This window comes from Macaca mulatta, chromosome 15, assembly GCF_049350105.2.
Source record: "Macaca mulatta isolate MMU2019108-1 chromosome 15, T2T-MMU8v2.0, whole genome shotgun sequence".
NCBI classification, from domain to species: Eukaryota; Metazoa; Chordata; class Mammalia; order Primates; family Cercopithecidae; genus Macaca; species Macaca mulatta.
Window position 1 is genome coordinate 124641336 of NC_133420.1, and position 16016 is coordinate 124657351.

Genomic DNA, 16016 nt, shown 5'->3' on the forward strand with positions numbered 1-16016 from the left:
TCTGTTATCGATTTCTAGTTTGATTTCATTGTGGGTAGAGAACATTCTCTGTATGATTCCAGTTATTCTAGGAATCAGTGCCAAGACACATTATAATTAAAGTCCTTATTGGAAATTTTCAGCATATCATTTATCTCCATTTTAATGTCTGTTGATTGTTTCTTCTGATTCAAGTTGTGATTTTCCTAATTATTGGTATGACAAGTGATTTTCAGCTGTATTCTGTACATTTTGGGTCCTTTTTTTTCTTGCTTGTCAGGCAGTCTTCCTGTTGAAGCATTGCCCAGGAGCCAGGTGAGTGTGTATGCCCAGCTCCCTGTTCAGCCTTACTGACACCACCCCAACAAAAGTTGGGTGATTAGAAACACTGCCTCAGTCCAGATGACGAGGTGGAATTTCACGTCTCTCACCAGTTCTCTTTGACATCTTTTTAGTGAAAGTGGGGCATTGCCTTGCACTGTCATTTAGCCTTTGAGTCGGGGGGATAAGATCAGCAACATGTGAAAAAAAAAAATCTGGACCCCACTGCCACCTAGGAAGAAGTGGAAGCAACTCACACTGCTTTGTTTCTGCGAGGTGTGACTGAAGCTCATTCCTGGCTGGGCCCTGTGGTCCTCAGGGGAGGACAAGGTGGGAAGTGTAATGCCAACCCTCCCACCTCCCACCACCTCTTTCCTCCTCATACCAGGTGGAGTTGGGGGTTCACCTCCCCACTGGACCCCATTGACACCAGGGGATTGGGAAATGGGAGTGTTGACTATCCTGCTTCACACCCCATCATTCTGCTTCATTGATGGCAAATGAGTGAGGAGGCTCCACTCCTCTTGAAGCTCCCATGTTGCTTGGGGAAGCGGCAGCAGATACATGAATACAAATTAGCCTTTCCTCCCACTGCGCTGTTCAGTCTTGTTGACACCAATTGAATGTGGAGGTTTGTCTCCCTACTGGGCCTCGCTAAGATTGAAGTTTGGGGGAAAGTAGAGTGTTTACAGGCCCCCACTTGCACAGCTTTGTTCAGTGTCCTTGATGATGGATGAGAACGAAGGTTCAAGTCCCCACTGGGTCCCACTGGCGTAGAGGCAGGTGGTGAGCCTGGTGTTGACTAATCCCACTTCAAACCACCCTGTTAAGACTGGTTGTTGCTGGGTGAGGCGCAGCTCACAGATAGACCCCAGTGACACCAGCCTGGCGGGGGAACTGAAGCACTGCCCATTTCTACTTGATGGGGGGAAATCATCTTTCTGCTCAGGTCACCACCGCCACCCAGCAGGGGAATCAGAGTGCCACCTGCTTTTTCCAGTTGGGATATGGAAAATTAGCTCCCTGATCAGCCCCAAAACCACCCACTGGGGGAATCAGGGCACCACATGGTCCTTCTAGACACAGTAGAAGATGAGATCCATGTTTATCCCTCTGACACCACCTGATGGGAGAAGTAGATTGATCCCACTTCTGCAGAGCAGGAGTGTTTGATAGATGATCAGCTCCCTCTCCATCCTCTCTGAAACTGGGGGTTGGAAGACGATATGGCATTTTTAACTGGAGTAGTATGGGTATTGCCAAAAATATATTCGGTTGTTAGGTCACATTTTCCACAGACCTTTGGCAAAGGGGGACAGGCTTTTCTTATAGCTTGTTCTGAGTTGAAGGCTTCTGCAGCACCCTGTTGGGGATATACGGGAGGCAATAAAGAATCCCAGGTAGCTCACAGCCATATTGTTCCTCAAGTCCTGAGGTCCTTAGACAGTCTCTCCCTCTCAGAATCTTCCTATGCTTATCTGTTCTATTGTGTCCAGAGTTTCTAAGTCGTAAGGATGAGGAATGGGTCAACTCTACCTGGACAGAACCAGAAGTCTGCCTAGTAGCTTTTTGTTTTATTGAGGAAAGGAGAGCAGGAAGGAGGGAGAAAGGGAGAATTTCCTTTAACTTCTTTGAGGTGTAATTATCAATAATTCACCCGTTTAAAGTACCAATCCAGTGTTTTTAGAACATTCAAAGAGCTATGTAACCAGCACCACAGTCAGTTTTGGAATATCATCTTTGGATGTCATCCCAAAAAGAAACCATGTGCTTTTTTGTTTTGTTTTGTTTTGTGGGGTTTTTTTTGTTTTTGTTTTTTTGTTTTGTTTTGTTTTGTTTTGTTTTGGGACGGAATTTCGCTCTTGTTGCCCAGGCTGCAGTGCAGTGGCACGATCTCGGCTCCTGCAACCTCCGCCTCCCAGGTTCAAGCAGTTCTTCTGCCTCAGCCTCTCAAGTAGCTGGGATTACAGACTCATGCTACCACACCCAGCTAATTTTGTATTTTTAGTAGAGACAGGGTTTCACCATGTTGGTCAGGTTGGCTGGTCTCGAACTTCCGATCTCAGGTGATCCACCTGCCTCAGCCTCCCAAAGTGCTAGGATTATAGGCGTGAGCCACTACACCCGGCCTCTTTGTACTCTTTAGCAAGTCCCGGCTGCCATTCTTTCCCTCCTCCCTAGCCCCAGGAGCCATCAGACTACTTTCTGTCTCTATAGATTTCATTTTTTCTGGGCATTTCCTATAAATGGAACCATATAAATATGTGGTCTTTTGTGATTGGCTTTTTTCACTTAGCATAATGTTTTCAAGGTTCATCCATGTTGTAGCATGTGTCAGTGCTGCTTCCTTTTTATGGCTGAATAATTGTTCATTGTGTAGATATACCACATTCTATTTATCCATTCTCCTGATGGGCATTTGGACTCTTCACTTTTTGGCTATTATGAGTAATAATAAAACCTGAGTTTTTATGTGGACATATTTCATTTTTCTTGGGTATTTACCTAGGAGGAAAGAACTGGGTCATTTGGTAACTCTGTTTAATCATTTGAGGAACTGCCAGATCATTTTCCAAAGTGTTTGCTTCATTTTATATACCCACCAGCAGTAGATAAGGGCTCTCATTTTTTTTTTTTGCATCCTCATTGATACTTGTTATTATCAGACATTTGATTCTAGCCATCCTAGTAGGTATGAAGTGGTATTTCATTGTAATTTTAATATGCATTTCCCTGATGACTAGTGATGTTGAGCATCTTTTCAAGTATTTATTGAAACTTTTTACATCTTTTTTGGAGAAATGCCCACTCAAATTATTTGCCCTTTTTAAATTATTGAGATATAAGTCACATACCATAAAATTGACCCTTTTAAAGTGGTCATTGGTTTTTAGTACATACTTAAGGCTGTGCAGTCATCAACACTATTTAAATCCAGAATATTTTCATCAGACCAAAAAGAAATGTTCTACCAATTAGCACTTCTGAATACAGAGGAATAAGCAAACTCAGTTTCTCCTGCTACACTCTCATAACACGTTTCTGACACCAGATGTGTGGGATTTTTTTCCACACACCAAACAAGCAATAAATTATGCAGGGGACTCCAGATGAGTGTCCTCCAATTTAATTCTGACATTATCTTCCTAGAGATAGCGTCAGATCCCACAGGTTGAGGGCTCAGTCTTATAAGATTGCCTCCTACTTCTGATGCCTGTCACAAGCCCCAGTTTGTTTAACCTGTGCTTCTGACTGGCTGGCTATAAACTGGGGTTCCCACACCCCTCTCTTTGGATTTCATTAATTTGCTATAGTGGCTCACAGTACTCTAGGAAACACATTTACCAATTTATTATAAAGGCTGTTACCAAGGATGGAGATGAAGAGATACATAAGGGTGAGGTATGGTGGAAGAGGCACAGAGCATCCATGCTGACCCCAAGTGTGCCACCCTCTGGCAACCTCCATGTTTTCAGCTCTTTGAGCCCTGTCCTTCTGAGCTTTTATTAAGGCTTCATCACATGGCATGATTGACTAAACCACTGGCCATTGTTGATCAAGTTAACCTTCAACCCTCTCCCCTCCCCAGAAGCTGGATTTGGTGCTGAAAGTCCCAACACTGTAATCCTACCTTGGTCTTTCCAATGGCCAGCCGCCATCCTGAAGCTGCATAGGGACTGACAGCTACTAGTCAACTCATTAACATATAAAAAGATATCACCTTGGAGATTCCAGGGATTTCAGGAATTGTATGCCAAGAAAGAGGGACCAAGACCAAACGTGTATTTCACAATATCCCAACAGTCAGTTCCCATTCCACTTTCACCCTAGTCCCCCTGGGAAACACTGTATCTACTTTCTGTCCCTGTCAATTTGCCTCCTTGGGACATTTCATATAAATACATACTGTCTGTTGTAATTTGCCGGTGTCCTTTCTTTCACATTGATTCACATTAGTCTTGGATAACTTGCTTTTAATCTGAAGAACCTCCTTTATATTTCTTACAAGCTGAGTCTGCTAGCAACAAATTCTCTGCTTTTTGTTTACCTGGGAATTCCTTTATTTCCCCTTCATTTTTGACAGATAATCTTGCTGCGTGTAAGATTCTTGATTGGCAGTTTAATATTTAGCACTTTGAATATGTCATTCATCTACTTTCTGGTCTCCATGGTTTCTGATGAGAAGTAAACTATTAATCTTTTTGAGGTTTCTTTGTACACAAGGAATCATTTTTCTATTTGAGCATTTTTACTGTGATGTGTTTTAACGTGGATCTATTTGTGTATATCCTACTTAGAGTTTGTTGAACTTCTTGGATGTGTGGATTAATGTTTTTCATCAGATTTGGGAAGCTTTGAGCCATTATTTCTAAAAGTTTTTTCTACTCCTCTCTAAACTCTCTTTCTGTTCACTTATGAGGTATATGTTGGTTCACTTCATGGTATTCCACATTTCTGTGAGGCTCTGTTGATTTTTTCATTTTTTATTTTCTGTGTTTTTCAGAGTGCATAATCTCTATCAGTCTATCTTCAGGTTCTCTAATTCTTCCTTCTGCCACTTCAAATCTTCTGTTGAGCTCCTCAAGTGAATTCTTCATTGTTTTTGTACTTTTTAACTTCTGAATTTCCATTTGCTTCCTTTTTATAATTCCCATCTCTTTATTGGTGTTCTCTGTCTGATGAAACAGTGTCATCATAGCTTCTCTTACTTCTTTAAACATGGGTTCCTTTAGGACTTTGAGCATATTTGTAATGGCTGCTTTGAAGGCTTTGGTATATCAGATGCCTGGCCTCTCTACCAGAGAGTGTCTATTGACTGTGTTTTTCTCTGTGTATGGGTCATACTTTTTTCTTTCTTTCCATGTCTCATACTTTTTGTTGAAAACTGGACATTTCAGATAATATTTTTTAGCACCTCTAGATACTCTTCCCTCCCCGGGCTTGTTTTTGTTGTTATTTGCTTGTCTGTTTGGTCAGAGACTTGACTAGACTATCTTAGTGATGGACTAGTCTTTTTTTCTTCATAGTTTGAAGCCTCTGATGTGACTCCTAAGAGGGCATGGCCTTGGCCGAGCAAACACAGTCACCCTGAGAAGACAATGTTTTTTTCCAGCAGGGCACCCTTTCTCTCTTCCACGCATCTCTCTGTTATGCTGTCTCCCTCAGTTGTTAGCACACCAGCTGTTGGGTTCCACTAATTACCTGCTGATCACTCTGTTGTTTTTGACAAAGCCCTGGGTCATCTGTTGCCCTACCATCTGATTTAATTAAGTTTGGGTGGTGGCCATTTTTGAGGTCAGTCTTGAGGTTTGCTTATACTCCATGAGAGGGCTTAGTCTCTTTCCTTGGTTCTCTCTGGCAAGCTTGTGTGACTACAGTTCAGCTTATTGCTCTCATGAAGCTATGAGGCTACTCATTAATAACTGCTTAACCAAAGCCTCCATTGTTTTTGAAAGCATCCTAGGCTTGAGCTTCCCCATGCTGTGTTTCAGGTAAAGATAGTTTTGTAGGGGGAAAGCTTCAGAATTCTCTGTTTTTAAGGCCTGCTTCTCCTTCTGGATGAAGTCTACTAGCCATGTCTCTGGAGCTTGAGGCAGGGACAACAGCCCAGTTCTCTGAGTGATCCCCCTGCTTTGCAAGGTGAGCAGGAATAATAGCTTCTGGTCTTCTTGGCTTGCCTAAGTGTGGAATCTTTGACCTACAGATGGGGTGGAGCAGGGGCACTTGGGAGAAGCCAGCCAGGGTAAGGAGGAAATCCATATGGGAGGGCAGACCAGCAGTGATGAAGCCTGAGCCAGATAACACCTGTGTGGGAGAGTGACCTGGCCCGGGGTGTTAGAACATTCCCAGGCATCAGAACATGGGTCAGGTTGGGAGGGCTCCGTGTGGGGCAGGGTGACCCTACATGGAATATTGGAACATAGGCAGGGTGAGGAGAGCATCTACCCAGGTGGCTGGCAGCAGCAGCTTGGCATATGTGTTAAAGTCCAGATGGGACGAGAGAGGCATCCACATGGAGGAGGGAGCAGAGGCAGTGATGGGAGACTGGTTACATGTAGGGGGCTTGGTCACTTAGGTAAATATATTAAAGATTATGGTACCCAGGCTTCTCACAGAGTTATAATTATAGGTACAGTTGTGGAAAGGGTGGAAATTAGAGGAACTCTGTGGTGTTGGCTTGGAATTGGTAGTGTCAGGGTAAACTCTTGGTTTTTCCATATGTATATATGCCTACATACGGAAGTAAATAGAGATGTAAAGTGTGGTAATGTGTGTGCTTGTGCATAATATCCATATGCTTTAGCTCTGTCCACTGAGAGGGCCTGGCAGCAGTAACACTAATGGCAATGAGCATACCTAACACACAGCCATCGGTTTCTAGATATCATTCTTTACTAATAAATGCAAGGGCTTCTGAGTCTAATCCCGAAGAAACAGCTTGCCCAAATTGAGAGAGACTGCTACAAAGTAACTGGCCTATACTCTTCGAAAGTGTCAAGGTCATCAAAGTCGAGGAAAGACTGAGGAACTTGTTCTAGTGTGAAATAGGTGAAAGAAACAGGACAACTACATACAACATGTCCTTTTACTGTAAGGAACATTTTTGGAGTAATCAGTGAAGCTGAGGTCTGAGGAACAGAGGGCAAGTAGTAATATCTCAACCATAATTTTCTGATTTGGGGTAATTTTCAAGAATATCTTTGTGGGAAATACACACTAAATTATTTGGCGTAATGGGGCAGTATTTCTGCAAGTTATTCTAAAAAATTCAAGGAAAAATATTCTTTCTTTTTTTTTTTTGAGACAGTCTCACTCTGTTGCCCAGACTAGAATGCAGTGGTGCAATCTCAGCTCACTGCAGCCTCTGCCTTCCGGGTGCAAGCAATTCTCCTGCCTCAGCCTCCCGAGTAGCTGGGACTACAGGCACACACCACCACACCTAGCTCATTTTTGTATTTGTAGTAGAGGCTGGGTTTCACCATGTTGACCAGGTGGGTCTCTAACTCCTGACCTCAGGTGATCTGCCCTCCTCGGCCTCCCAAAGTGCTGGGATTACAGGCATGAGCCACCATGCCCAGCCAAGGAAAAATATTATTTGTGCTCTTTTGTACCTTTTCTGTAAGTTTGGCATTGATTCAAAGTAAAAAAATAAAATACTCTAAAAAATATATGGGCCAGGCATGGTGGCAGGCACCTGTCTTACTGACTACCAAAGAGGCTGAGGCAGGAGGATTGTTTGAGCCCAGGAATTCAAGGCTGCAGTGAGCTATGATCATGTCACTGCTCACTAGCCTGTGTGACAGAGCAAGGTGCTGTCTGAAAAAAATTTTTTTATTAAAACTAAAGTGTTCAATTGTGTTGTATGCTGCTGCACAGTCAAATAGAGGCTCTAAAGAATCCACCTTAAGATAGAACATCAGAGACCATAGCAAAAGCAGTTTGATTTGAGAGTGGAGGCAGAGACCAGAGCTGAGTAGGCTGAGGATGAAACTTGTGACACGTGGAGATGGCAGGTGTAGTCACCTTGGTTTGGAGGTTTAGCTATGAAGGGGAGAGAAGAAGGGCCCGCAGAAGAAGGGAAATTATAGTGAAAGATCTGGAAACAATTACATATACCTGGGAATGTTTGAAAAACAGAAATAGGGAAAGTCTTGGATAAGTTCTGTCTTCGGATATTTGAAAAGTTCTGTCTTTGAATATTTGAAAATCTTTCAAGACAAAGAGATGCTTTATTCTTTATTTTTAGTGGGAAGAACCAGAACCAATGTTTATAGAATGGATTTTAACTCAACACTAAAGAACATTTGAAGCCCAGTGTGGTGGCAGGCATCTGTAGTCCCAGCTACTCAAGAGGCTGAGGCAGGAGGAGCCCCTGGGCCCAGAAGTTTAAGTCCAGCCTAGACAACAAAGTGAGACCCCCATCTCTAAAGACGGAAAGAAAGAAAATATTTGAGCTGTCTAACAGTGGAATCGTCAGTTCCCTTGTGAAAAGTGAGCCTCTTGTCACAAAAAGTGGAGAACACAAGGCTGGAAATTCAGCTGTACAGCAAATTCCTGGAAGTGACTCCTCCGTGGACTTAAGAATGCGGATAGGTGGGCCTCCCACACCCACCAGGCACCCACTGCATTCTCAGCCTATTGTTCTATGACTTTAGGAAGTAATGAGCCCTTTCGAGTATAGAAGGAAATTACCAGTTCTTGGTGTTCTAGATCTCACTTTTCAGTGTTTTGCCTGCCCACTTGTAGAAATTAAGGAAGAAAAGACTCAGTACTCACTGGTACATTTTAGTAGGTTTCTTTGTTGTGTTTATTGTGACTGATTTCATATTTGTCATGATCAGTATCTCATTTAGTTCCTTAAATACTGTTCTAAGTTTGGTTCTCGTGTCCGGAGGTGGGTACATATCTCTTCGTCTACCACATCAATGCAAGGTATATTCACAACACCTCATTATTGGGAACACTGAGCAAGCATGCAGAAAGGGCTGCTTTCACCTTGCAGAATCCTGTTTGCATTAGGCTTGACTTCCTTAGACATTGACACAGGGTCACTGACTGTACAGTAACTGGGGTCAGCTCAGTCATTTTGCGTTTACTTGAGGTCAACCCAGGTCTCAAGATTTCACCACAGAGATTATTCTTGAGGTGATCTATAAACCATCCCTTCCTTAGCTTGGTCTAAATAAGTCCTACCCCTACCCCTTATCTAATGAAATTAGTGTTCATTTTTAGTGTAGTTGAAAGCAATTATTTTAACTCTTCTCTGTAGATGTCCTCAGATACTGGTTCTCCAGGCCATGGACTTATCTCTGCAAAGCTCACCACTCTTGTCTCTCAAGAGCTAAGTTAACATTCTGGAGTGCCACATACTCAGAAGCACAGACTTGCCCAGAAATATTCATAGACTCCCTCTTACTCAGATAACAAATACACAACTCCTTAGTTTGAGCATTTAGGGCCTCCTGCCAATAAGTTCATGTTCCTGTCTTGCAGAGCTCTGTGCAACTGCTGTTTCTGTGTTGCCCTTAGGGTCCTGAGGGCCTTGCCTAGAATAATCCTCATGTAATTCCTCTGACAGGAAAGCTGTGCTTTCTTCCATGGCTGTATTCTAAATAACAAAGGCATGATACTACACATAGAGTAGGAATTTGAACACCAAACTGGAATTCTGTGTCCCTGTCTTATTTGACAAAAGTGCACATTATTGGGGAGATGGGGGCGGCATTTTAAAAGGAGCTTGGTATAGCATTAGTAATCGTTAAAAGAAAAGAAAATAGCCTCATCTGTGGCAGTACAGTAGTTTGTTTCTGTGCACACACATCTGAAATACCATTTGTGTAGAGAGAGAGCGAGCAAGCGAGGGCGCAGCCTGACATTAACAAGGGAGGAGGCGGACAATGAGTACATTAGCGGTTGTTGCACTTTCTGTTTTCTTTATATCCTTTATCTTCAAGTTGCAACCTCCCCCTCATCTAGTTCCTTTAAAAATGTGATACTTAGTGAGTTTTCTTTATATGCCTCTGCCAAGACATTATTGAAGCTTCTTTTTTCCCTCACTGCAACAAAAGGCAGAGAATGATGTTTTGAGTTTTTGAGAGGCACGGCTACTATAACTGTCCAGCAGAGGCATAACTAAGAATTGGGTTTTCATATTCTGAAAATGAACACTTGAAGTTAAACGTCTTCTGATAATATATCATCTCTAAAAATATATTTTTTAAATCCAAGTATTTCTTTAATAGTTTTACCAAGAAAAAATAGAAGTGGTTTTGGTTATGAAAAACTGAATGATATTTTGATGATGTTGTAAAACATCCAGTATATCCCACTTTATTACAATTAACTTTTTTCTACACTATTCAAATGAGGAGTAGAAAGGTAATTTTTTTCAAAATATCCAGAGACAGGTTGTGAAAGGAATAACAGAATTTAAGCCTTTTAACATGTATGTAAAAGACAGTTTTTGCATCATGAAGACAGTTTTCTAAATTCACTACAATATTTTGGGGAGTAATTCTTTGAGTGGTTAGATATTTTAAGTGCATTTGAGAAACAAAATTTAGTAATCAATATACTTAAAATTTATATTATTCTTCCCTATATTTGAATAATTTGCCCAAAATGCAATCTATTCATATTGGATTTTGCCTGTTCAGATCTAAGTGGGAATCAGTAGTTTCTTTGTTCGTCACCATGGAAACCAGTCAGCCAATCTGAATGGCTCTTAGATCATACAGAACGATGCAATGCTCCCTGCTCTCAGTGAAAGTTCCTCACTGAGTAAGTGGGGCTGACTCTTCCCTGCCTCTGGCTCTTGCCTCCCAGTGCCATGCAGGTGCAGGATGCAACTAGGCGGCCCTCAGCCGTGCACTTCCTCAGCTCCTTTCTCCAGGGCCGCCGGCACTCCACCTCAGACCCAATACTGCGGCTGCAGCAGGCCCGGCGGGGCTCTGGCTTGGGCTCCGGCTCTGCCACGAAGCTTCTGTCCTCGTCCTCTCTCCAGGTGATGGTAGCTGTTTCCTCAGTCAACCATGCAGAGGGAAACCCAACTTTCCCCGAAAGAAAAAGTAAAGGTCTCTTTCTTCTTATAGATTGCCATACCTTTGTATGTAAGTTTGAGGAATGGGAATCGGCTGTGTTGCGCTTATACCTTTTTAAATATTGGCAGTTTATTCTATACTATACTTTTTGCTGTCTGTTATGCTAAGTATTTTAGTGAATATATAAGAGGATATAAAATGATCAAATGTTTTGTGTTTTTTAATTTAAAATATAGGTTTGAACAAAACTCATTCTCTTGTAAAACATCTGCTTTTACAGTTTCTTCCTCCTAATTGCCAGTATGTATGGAGATTATTACATGTGAAAGCTGTTTTACGTTAAGAGATACACGTCACTTTGATGGGGAAACAGTTTTGTTTTCTTGACAAGATGAAGGCGATTTTGCACTGGCTTGTCATCTGCCATCCTGAGATAAAACGGAGGCTGTTTCCCATGTTACAATTTCATTTGGAGAGTGCAATTTTGAATTTTCCTTTCCTTACATGTTCTAGGAAATTTAGAACGTCCAACACCAAAGTACACAAAAGTAGGAGAGCGTTTACGGCATGTCATTCCTGGACACATGGCGTGTTCCATGGCGTGTGGTGGTAGAGCTTGCAAGTATGAGAATCCAGCCCGCTGGAGTGAGCAGGAACAAGCCATTAAAGGGGTTTACTCATCCTGGTGAGTGATCCTGTTGGTCTTTCATAGCTCTGTTGGATACAGGAAAGACGCTCTGTGTGAGCCAGGAGCCCTGAAGTGTGGGAGGAGCAGTGTGGGACTTTGAAGTCAGGACTTCACTTTGCCAGTCAAGTCTGGCTTTGCCCTAGCTGTGTGTTCTTGGCCTATTGACCCTTGGTTTCTTTATCTGTAAGGTGGAAATAATAAAACCAAAACCATAGGGATTTTCTTAAGTAAGTGAAATGATATATATAAAGTGTATTAAGAAATGGATAATCAGATAGCGCTTAAATTTCAGAAATGTTTAGAAATAATAAAACTGTTCAGCTATAAATTTGAGAAAATTATGAGATACATGTGGAATTTTTCAGTTTCATGCAAGTAAGCTTTAGCTTTTATGTTATTCCTATATTCTATATGAAAAGTCACATTTTCATACAAATACCCTTCAGTCTACCCTAATAAAAGTGGTACAAGTTGTCAGCTCGGTAGAAAACAGAAGATATTTGCTTTTTTTATGGTGTGTAAGTGCAATTAATATTGTTCTTTAATCATACTGCTTTTTAATAAACAGTAAACTAGTCAAATACACCTTTTTGATGTAACATCTGAAAAATTCTGATAAATCACATTTGAAGCATACTTAGAAGAATTCACTGTTAATTCTAATCGTGAATTATTTTATTTATCAAGAACCCATTTTTAAATTAGATATTTGTCAAGTGGCTTATCCAGCTTACAACCTGTACTTTTTCATATTGGATTTGCTCAGTACATCTGTAGTGATATAGTCTGGGGTCCACTGTCATTATTGTTCACTACAGGTCATATTCTGGTCCATCACTATCATACTAATAGTATGAAGAAGGAAACATTCATAGTCCGACAAGAAAATTTCTAATAATGTAGCTTAGGTCATTTGTGTATTTTTGCTTTATTGCTGCCTAAATCCTGTGAGTCTTTTTCATCTGGGTCCCATGTTAAACCACATGTCTTCTTTCAGAGGGAAAGGTGTCATTTTGGATCCTGTCCTGCCAGTCTGTGTTATTCCCCTGAGATTCATATGACCCACAACTTCCAACGCACTTACCTTATATATCTCATTAGGCCACTGATGAGAAATTTGAACAGAACAGAGTGAAGCCAGAGCCCAGAGGCCTGACAAGAGTAATAGTCATTTATTGAGCGTCTGCCCATTCATTCATTCAGTAAATATCCATTTGGCTGTAGGCCAGTCAGTGTGCTAGATGCTTTCATACTAATATCTTTTATCGTCGTAAAACTCTTGTGAGCTGTTAATGCCATTTTATCGATGAAAGAATTGAGTTCCAGAGAGACCAAGTAATTTGCCACCAAGCTAGAAAGTAGAAAAGCCAGCATTTGAAACCAAGCCCGACTGACTCTGGAACCCATAATTGTCACCAAATTACAGTAACTCAGTATTTATTCATAACTGCATGTCAGGATTTGTGCCAAAGGCTTTACATCCACATCATACTGAATTCTCACACCAACCCTGTGAGACAGGCATTATTATCCCCATTTAACACCTTAGGTAACTAAGATTCAAATAGTTGAATAACTAAAAATATCTCCCAGTTGTCCCTTCTCATATAAGTCACTACCCATTGAGTGACAATCCAGACTGTTACCTTCGCCACCAGCTGGGTTTTCTCCATCGTGTCCACTAGAATCTCTTGAGAGTCCTTGAAAATACTTTGCTGGAATCCACAAATAATTTATGTCCTGGAATTTTTTCCAGGGATTTAAGAAGCTAGAGTTTCTTAGAGCTCTAATCAGCCAAAATTGAAGCCGGATTTGTATAAGAATATTCTTACATGGGTACACCAAAATCTCAGAATTCACCACTAAAGAACTCATCTATGTAACCTGAAATCATCTGTACCCCAAAAACTATCAACATTTTAAAAATTAACCTAAAGAGAAAAAAAGCAAAGTATCTAACAGTGCCTTTACTACACTACCTTTTGTACAAAAAAAAAGCAGAGAAATAAGAATAAATGCTCATATTTGCTTGTATTTGCAAAAAGAAACACTAAGATGATAAACATGAAGTTAATACAAATGACTACATATGGGGAACAAACTGAATGGAGTGGATGAAAACAGGTAAGAGCAAACATTTTAGTGCATATTTTTGTGTATTGTTTTGATTTTATTGAACCATGAAACTGTATTACCTGTTCAAATAAAATTTATACACAAAAAAAGAATATTCTAACAGAGTTGTTGAAATCATAGAAAAAAATCATCGCTCAGGGCTGGAACATCTCTTTGGGCTGGAACCTCCTAGGTTGCAGCACATCTCACCAGTCCCTCCACCCATTTGCAGGGTCACTGATAATATACTGGCCATGGCCCGCCCATCCTCTGAGCTCCTGGAGAAGTACCACATCATTGATCAGTTCCTCAGGTAAATGCTGTATTGTTCACACACGAGTGAGGAAACTCATGTGTTTGTTCTTTCATTGCCTTTGTTTTCAAGTGAAAAAGTGCTTTCGTTTTAACCATAGGCAGTGAAGGGTGTATTTCAAATGAGAAATTAAGATTTTGAGGGTAATTAATAATGTTGATTAATGCCAAAAAAGGTTATTTTTTTTTAAATGCTGGTTCCCAACATGACTGACTGCCCTTTTTCCTTTAAGCCATGGCATAAAAACAATAATCAACCTCCAGCGCCCTGGTGAGCATGCTAGCTGTGGGAACCCTCTGGAACAAGAAAGTGGCTTCACATACCTTCCTGAGGCTTTCATGGAGGCTGGCAGTAAGTTCCTCCCACCCTCCTCTCATGAATTATCAAGGGCAGCACTCAGAGGCTTTTCTCTGCTGGGGTCTTAAATTGAAAAGGTGATGGAAATAAATACCTCCTGCATAGTAGTAAGGATCAGAAAAAAATGAGCTACCATTCTCTTTGGTATTGCTGTTGGAAGTATAGGATTTCTTTGTTCCTGTAAGAGGGATGTTGGGAGGAGACCCCATAGTAATAATGATTAACATTTAATTAATGCCAGCCACTGTTATCTCATTTAACCCCTAAAGCAGTTGTGTAACAAAGTTGTTGTTATTTCTATTTTACACATGAAGCCACATGGGGCTTAGAGAATTACCTACTTGCCTAAGATCACACAGCTTAGAAATGGTAGTCAGGTTTGGAACCTGGACATGCTCCAGGTTTACTGCTGTCCAGCCCTGCTCCCAAAATGACGCCCAGGAATTCTACTTCTAACAATTTCAAAGCCACCTCAATCACAGGAGCTTTGGGATGAAATACATTCAACATGTGTCCTTCAAACCAGGCTGGAAAGGATAAACAATCTTGGAACTTGTTTTAAAGACGCTTATTTACACTGGATAGAAAACCTATATATACTGTCTTAAGCTATTTATCAGTCATTAAGACACATTTCCCTGCTTAAACAAGAGTGTATGCTTTCCCTCCATAGCTGAGTAACTAGAGCATGAATCACTGACTTTATTAATTTGTAATTCTAATTCACCATAATTCTTTCTGGCTGAGTTTCTGCAGGAAATGTCTTCAGTAATATAAAATATGCTTTGTGAGTAAATGTGAACAGTAAAGTTACTGGGAATGTAAAATCCCTCTTATTTTATGCAGTGTATGCACTGAGATCTACATGCCTCAGTGTAGATCTGTGTACTTTTCATTAGTGTATGTAATTTCGTTAATTTCCTGTATGTTGATTTTCTTTTCCTTTTCTTTTTTCTTAGTTTATTTCTACAATTTCGGGTGGAAGGATTATGGTGTAGCATCTCTTACTACTATCCTAGATATGGTGAAGGTGATGACATTTGCCTTACAGGAAGGAAAAGTAGCTATCCATTGTCATGCAGGGCTTGGTCGAACAGGTAAGTCCTAAGAGGTGGTTTATTGCCTTGTAGGCGTATTTAAACATAAAAGGAATAAGATTTCCTAATTTGAGGAAAAATGTTTCTCAGAATCTTGTCAAAGCTTTGGAGTCAGGTGGAAGAAGGGAATAAGTTCTGGTGTTCTGTACCACTGTAGGGTGTCTATAGTTAAAAATCATATATAGTTTCAAATAGCTAGAAGGAGGATATTGAATGTTCCCAGCACAAATACATGATAAATGTTGGGGATTATGCATATACTAAATACACTGATCTGGTCGCTATACATCATATGTATTAAAACATCACTATATACCCCATAGATATGTATAATTATTATGTCAACTTTAAAAACTAAATCAAAAATAATTTTAAGGTATTTGAAATACCATAAACAGATAGTTACAATGACCATATGTATGTCATTTTAAAGTCTTTAGCAACAATGTGAGTTGGAGAAACTGCAATTTGAGAGAAGTAATTGGCTACATTTAGTAAGTGCCAGGGCCAAGCTGTAATCCGTGGTTGTCTGACTCCAGAGTTCATGTGCTTTCCATTTTTGGAGGTATAAGGGTTTTGTTTGTGAAGAAGAGTCTATCTGTGCC

General features: G+C 40.7%; 1 protein-coding gene across 12 annotated transcripts in view; it reads left to right on the forward strand.

Moving 5' to 3' along the window:
* Positions 1–16016, forward strand: part of PTPDC1 (protein tyrosine phosphatase domain containing 1) — a 120351-nt gene that overhangs the window by 54420 nt on the left and 49915 nt on the right. For 4 of the 12 annotated variants that reach the window (XM_077966437.1, XM_077966439.1, XM_077966438.1 and 1 more), the window contains exons 3-6: positions 11355–11526; positions 13877–13957; positions 14190–14308; positions 15274–15411. In XM_077966437.1, coding sequence (XP_077822563.1) covers positions 11355–11526; positions 13877–13957; positions 14190–14308; positions 15274–15411 — 510 coding nt within the window. Of the gene's footprint in view, positions 1–10562; positions 10875–11354; positions 11527–13876; positions 13958–14189; positions 14309–15273; positions 15412–16016 lie in introns of those variants that run through there. The other 8 variants (XM_015117284.3, XM_001104435.5, XM_077966444.1 and 5 more) reach the window with 6 other exon arrangements.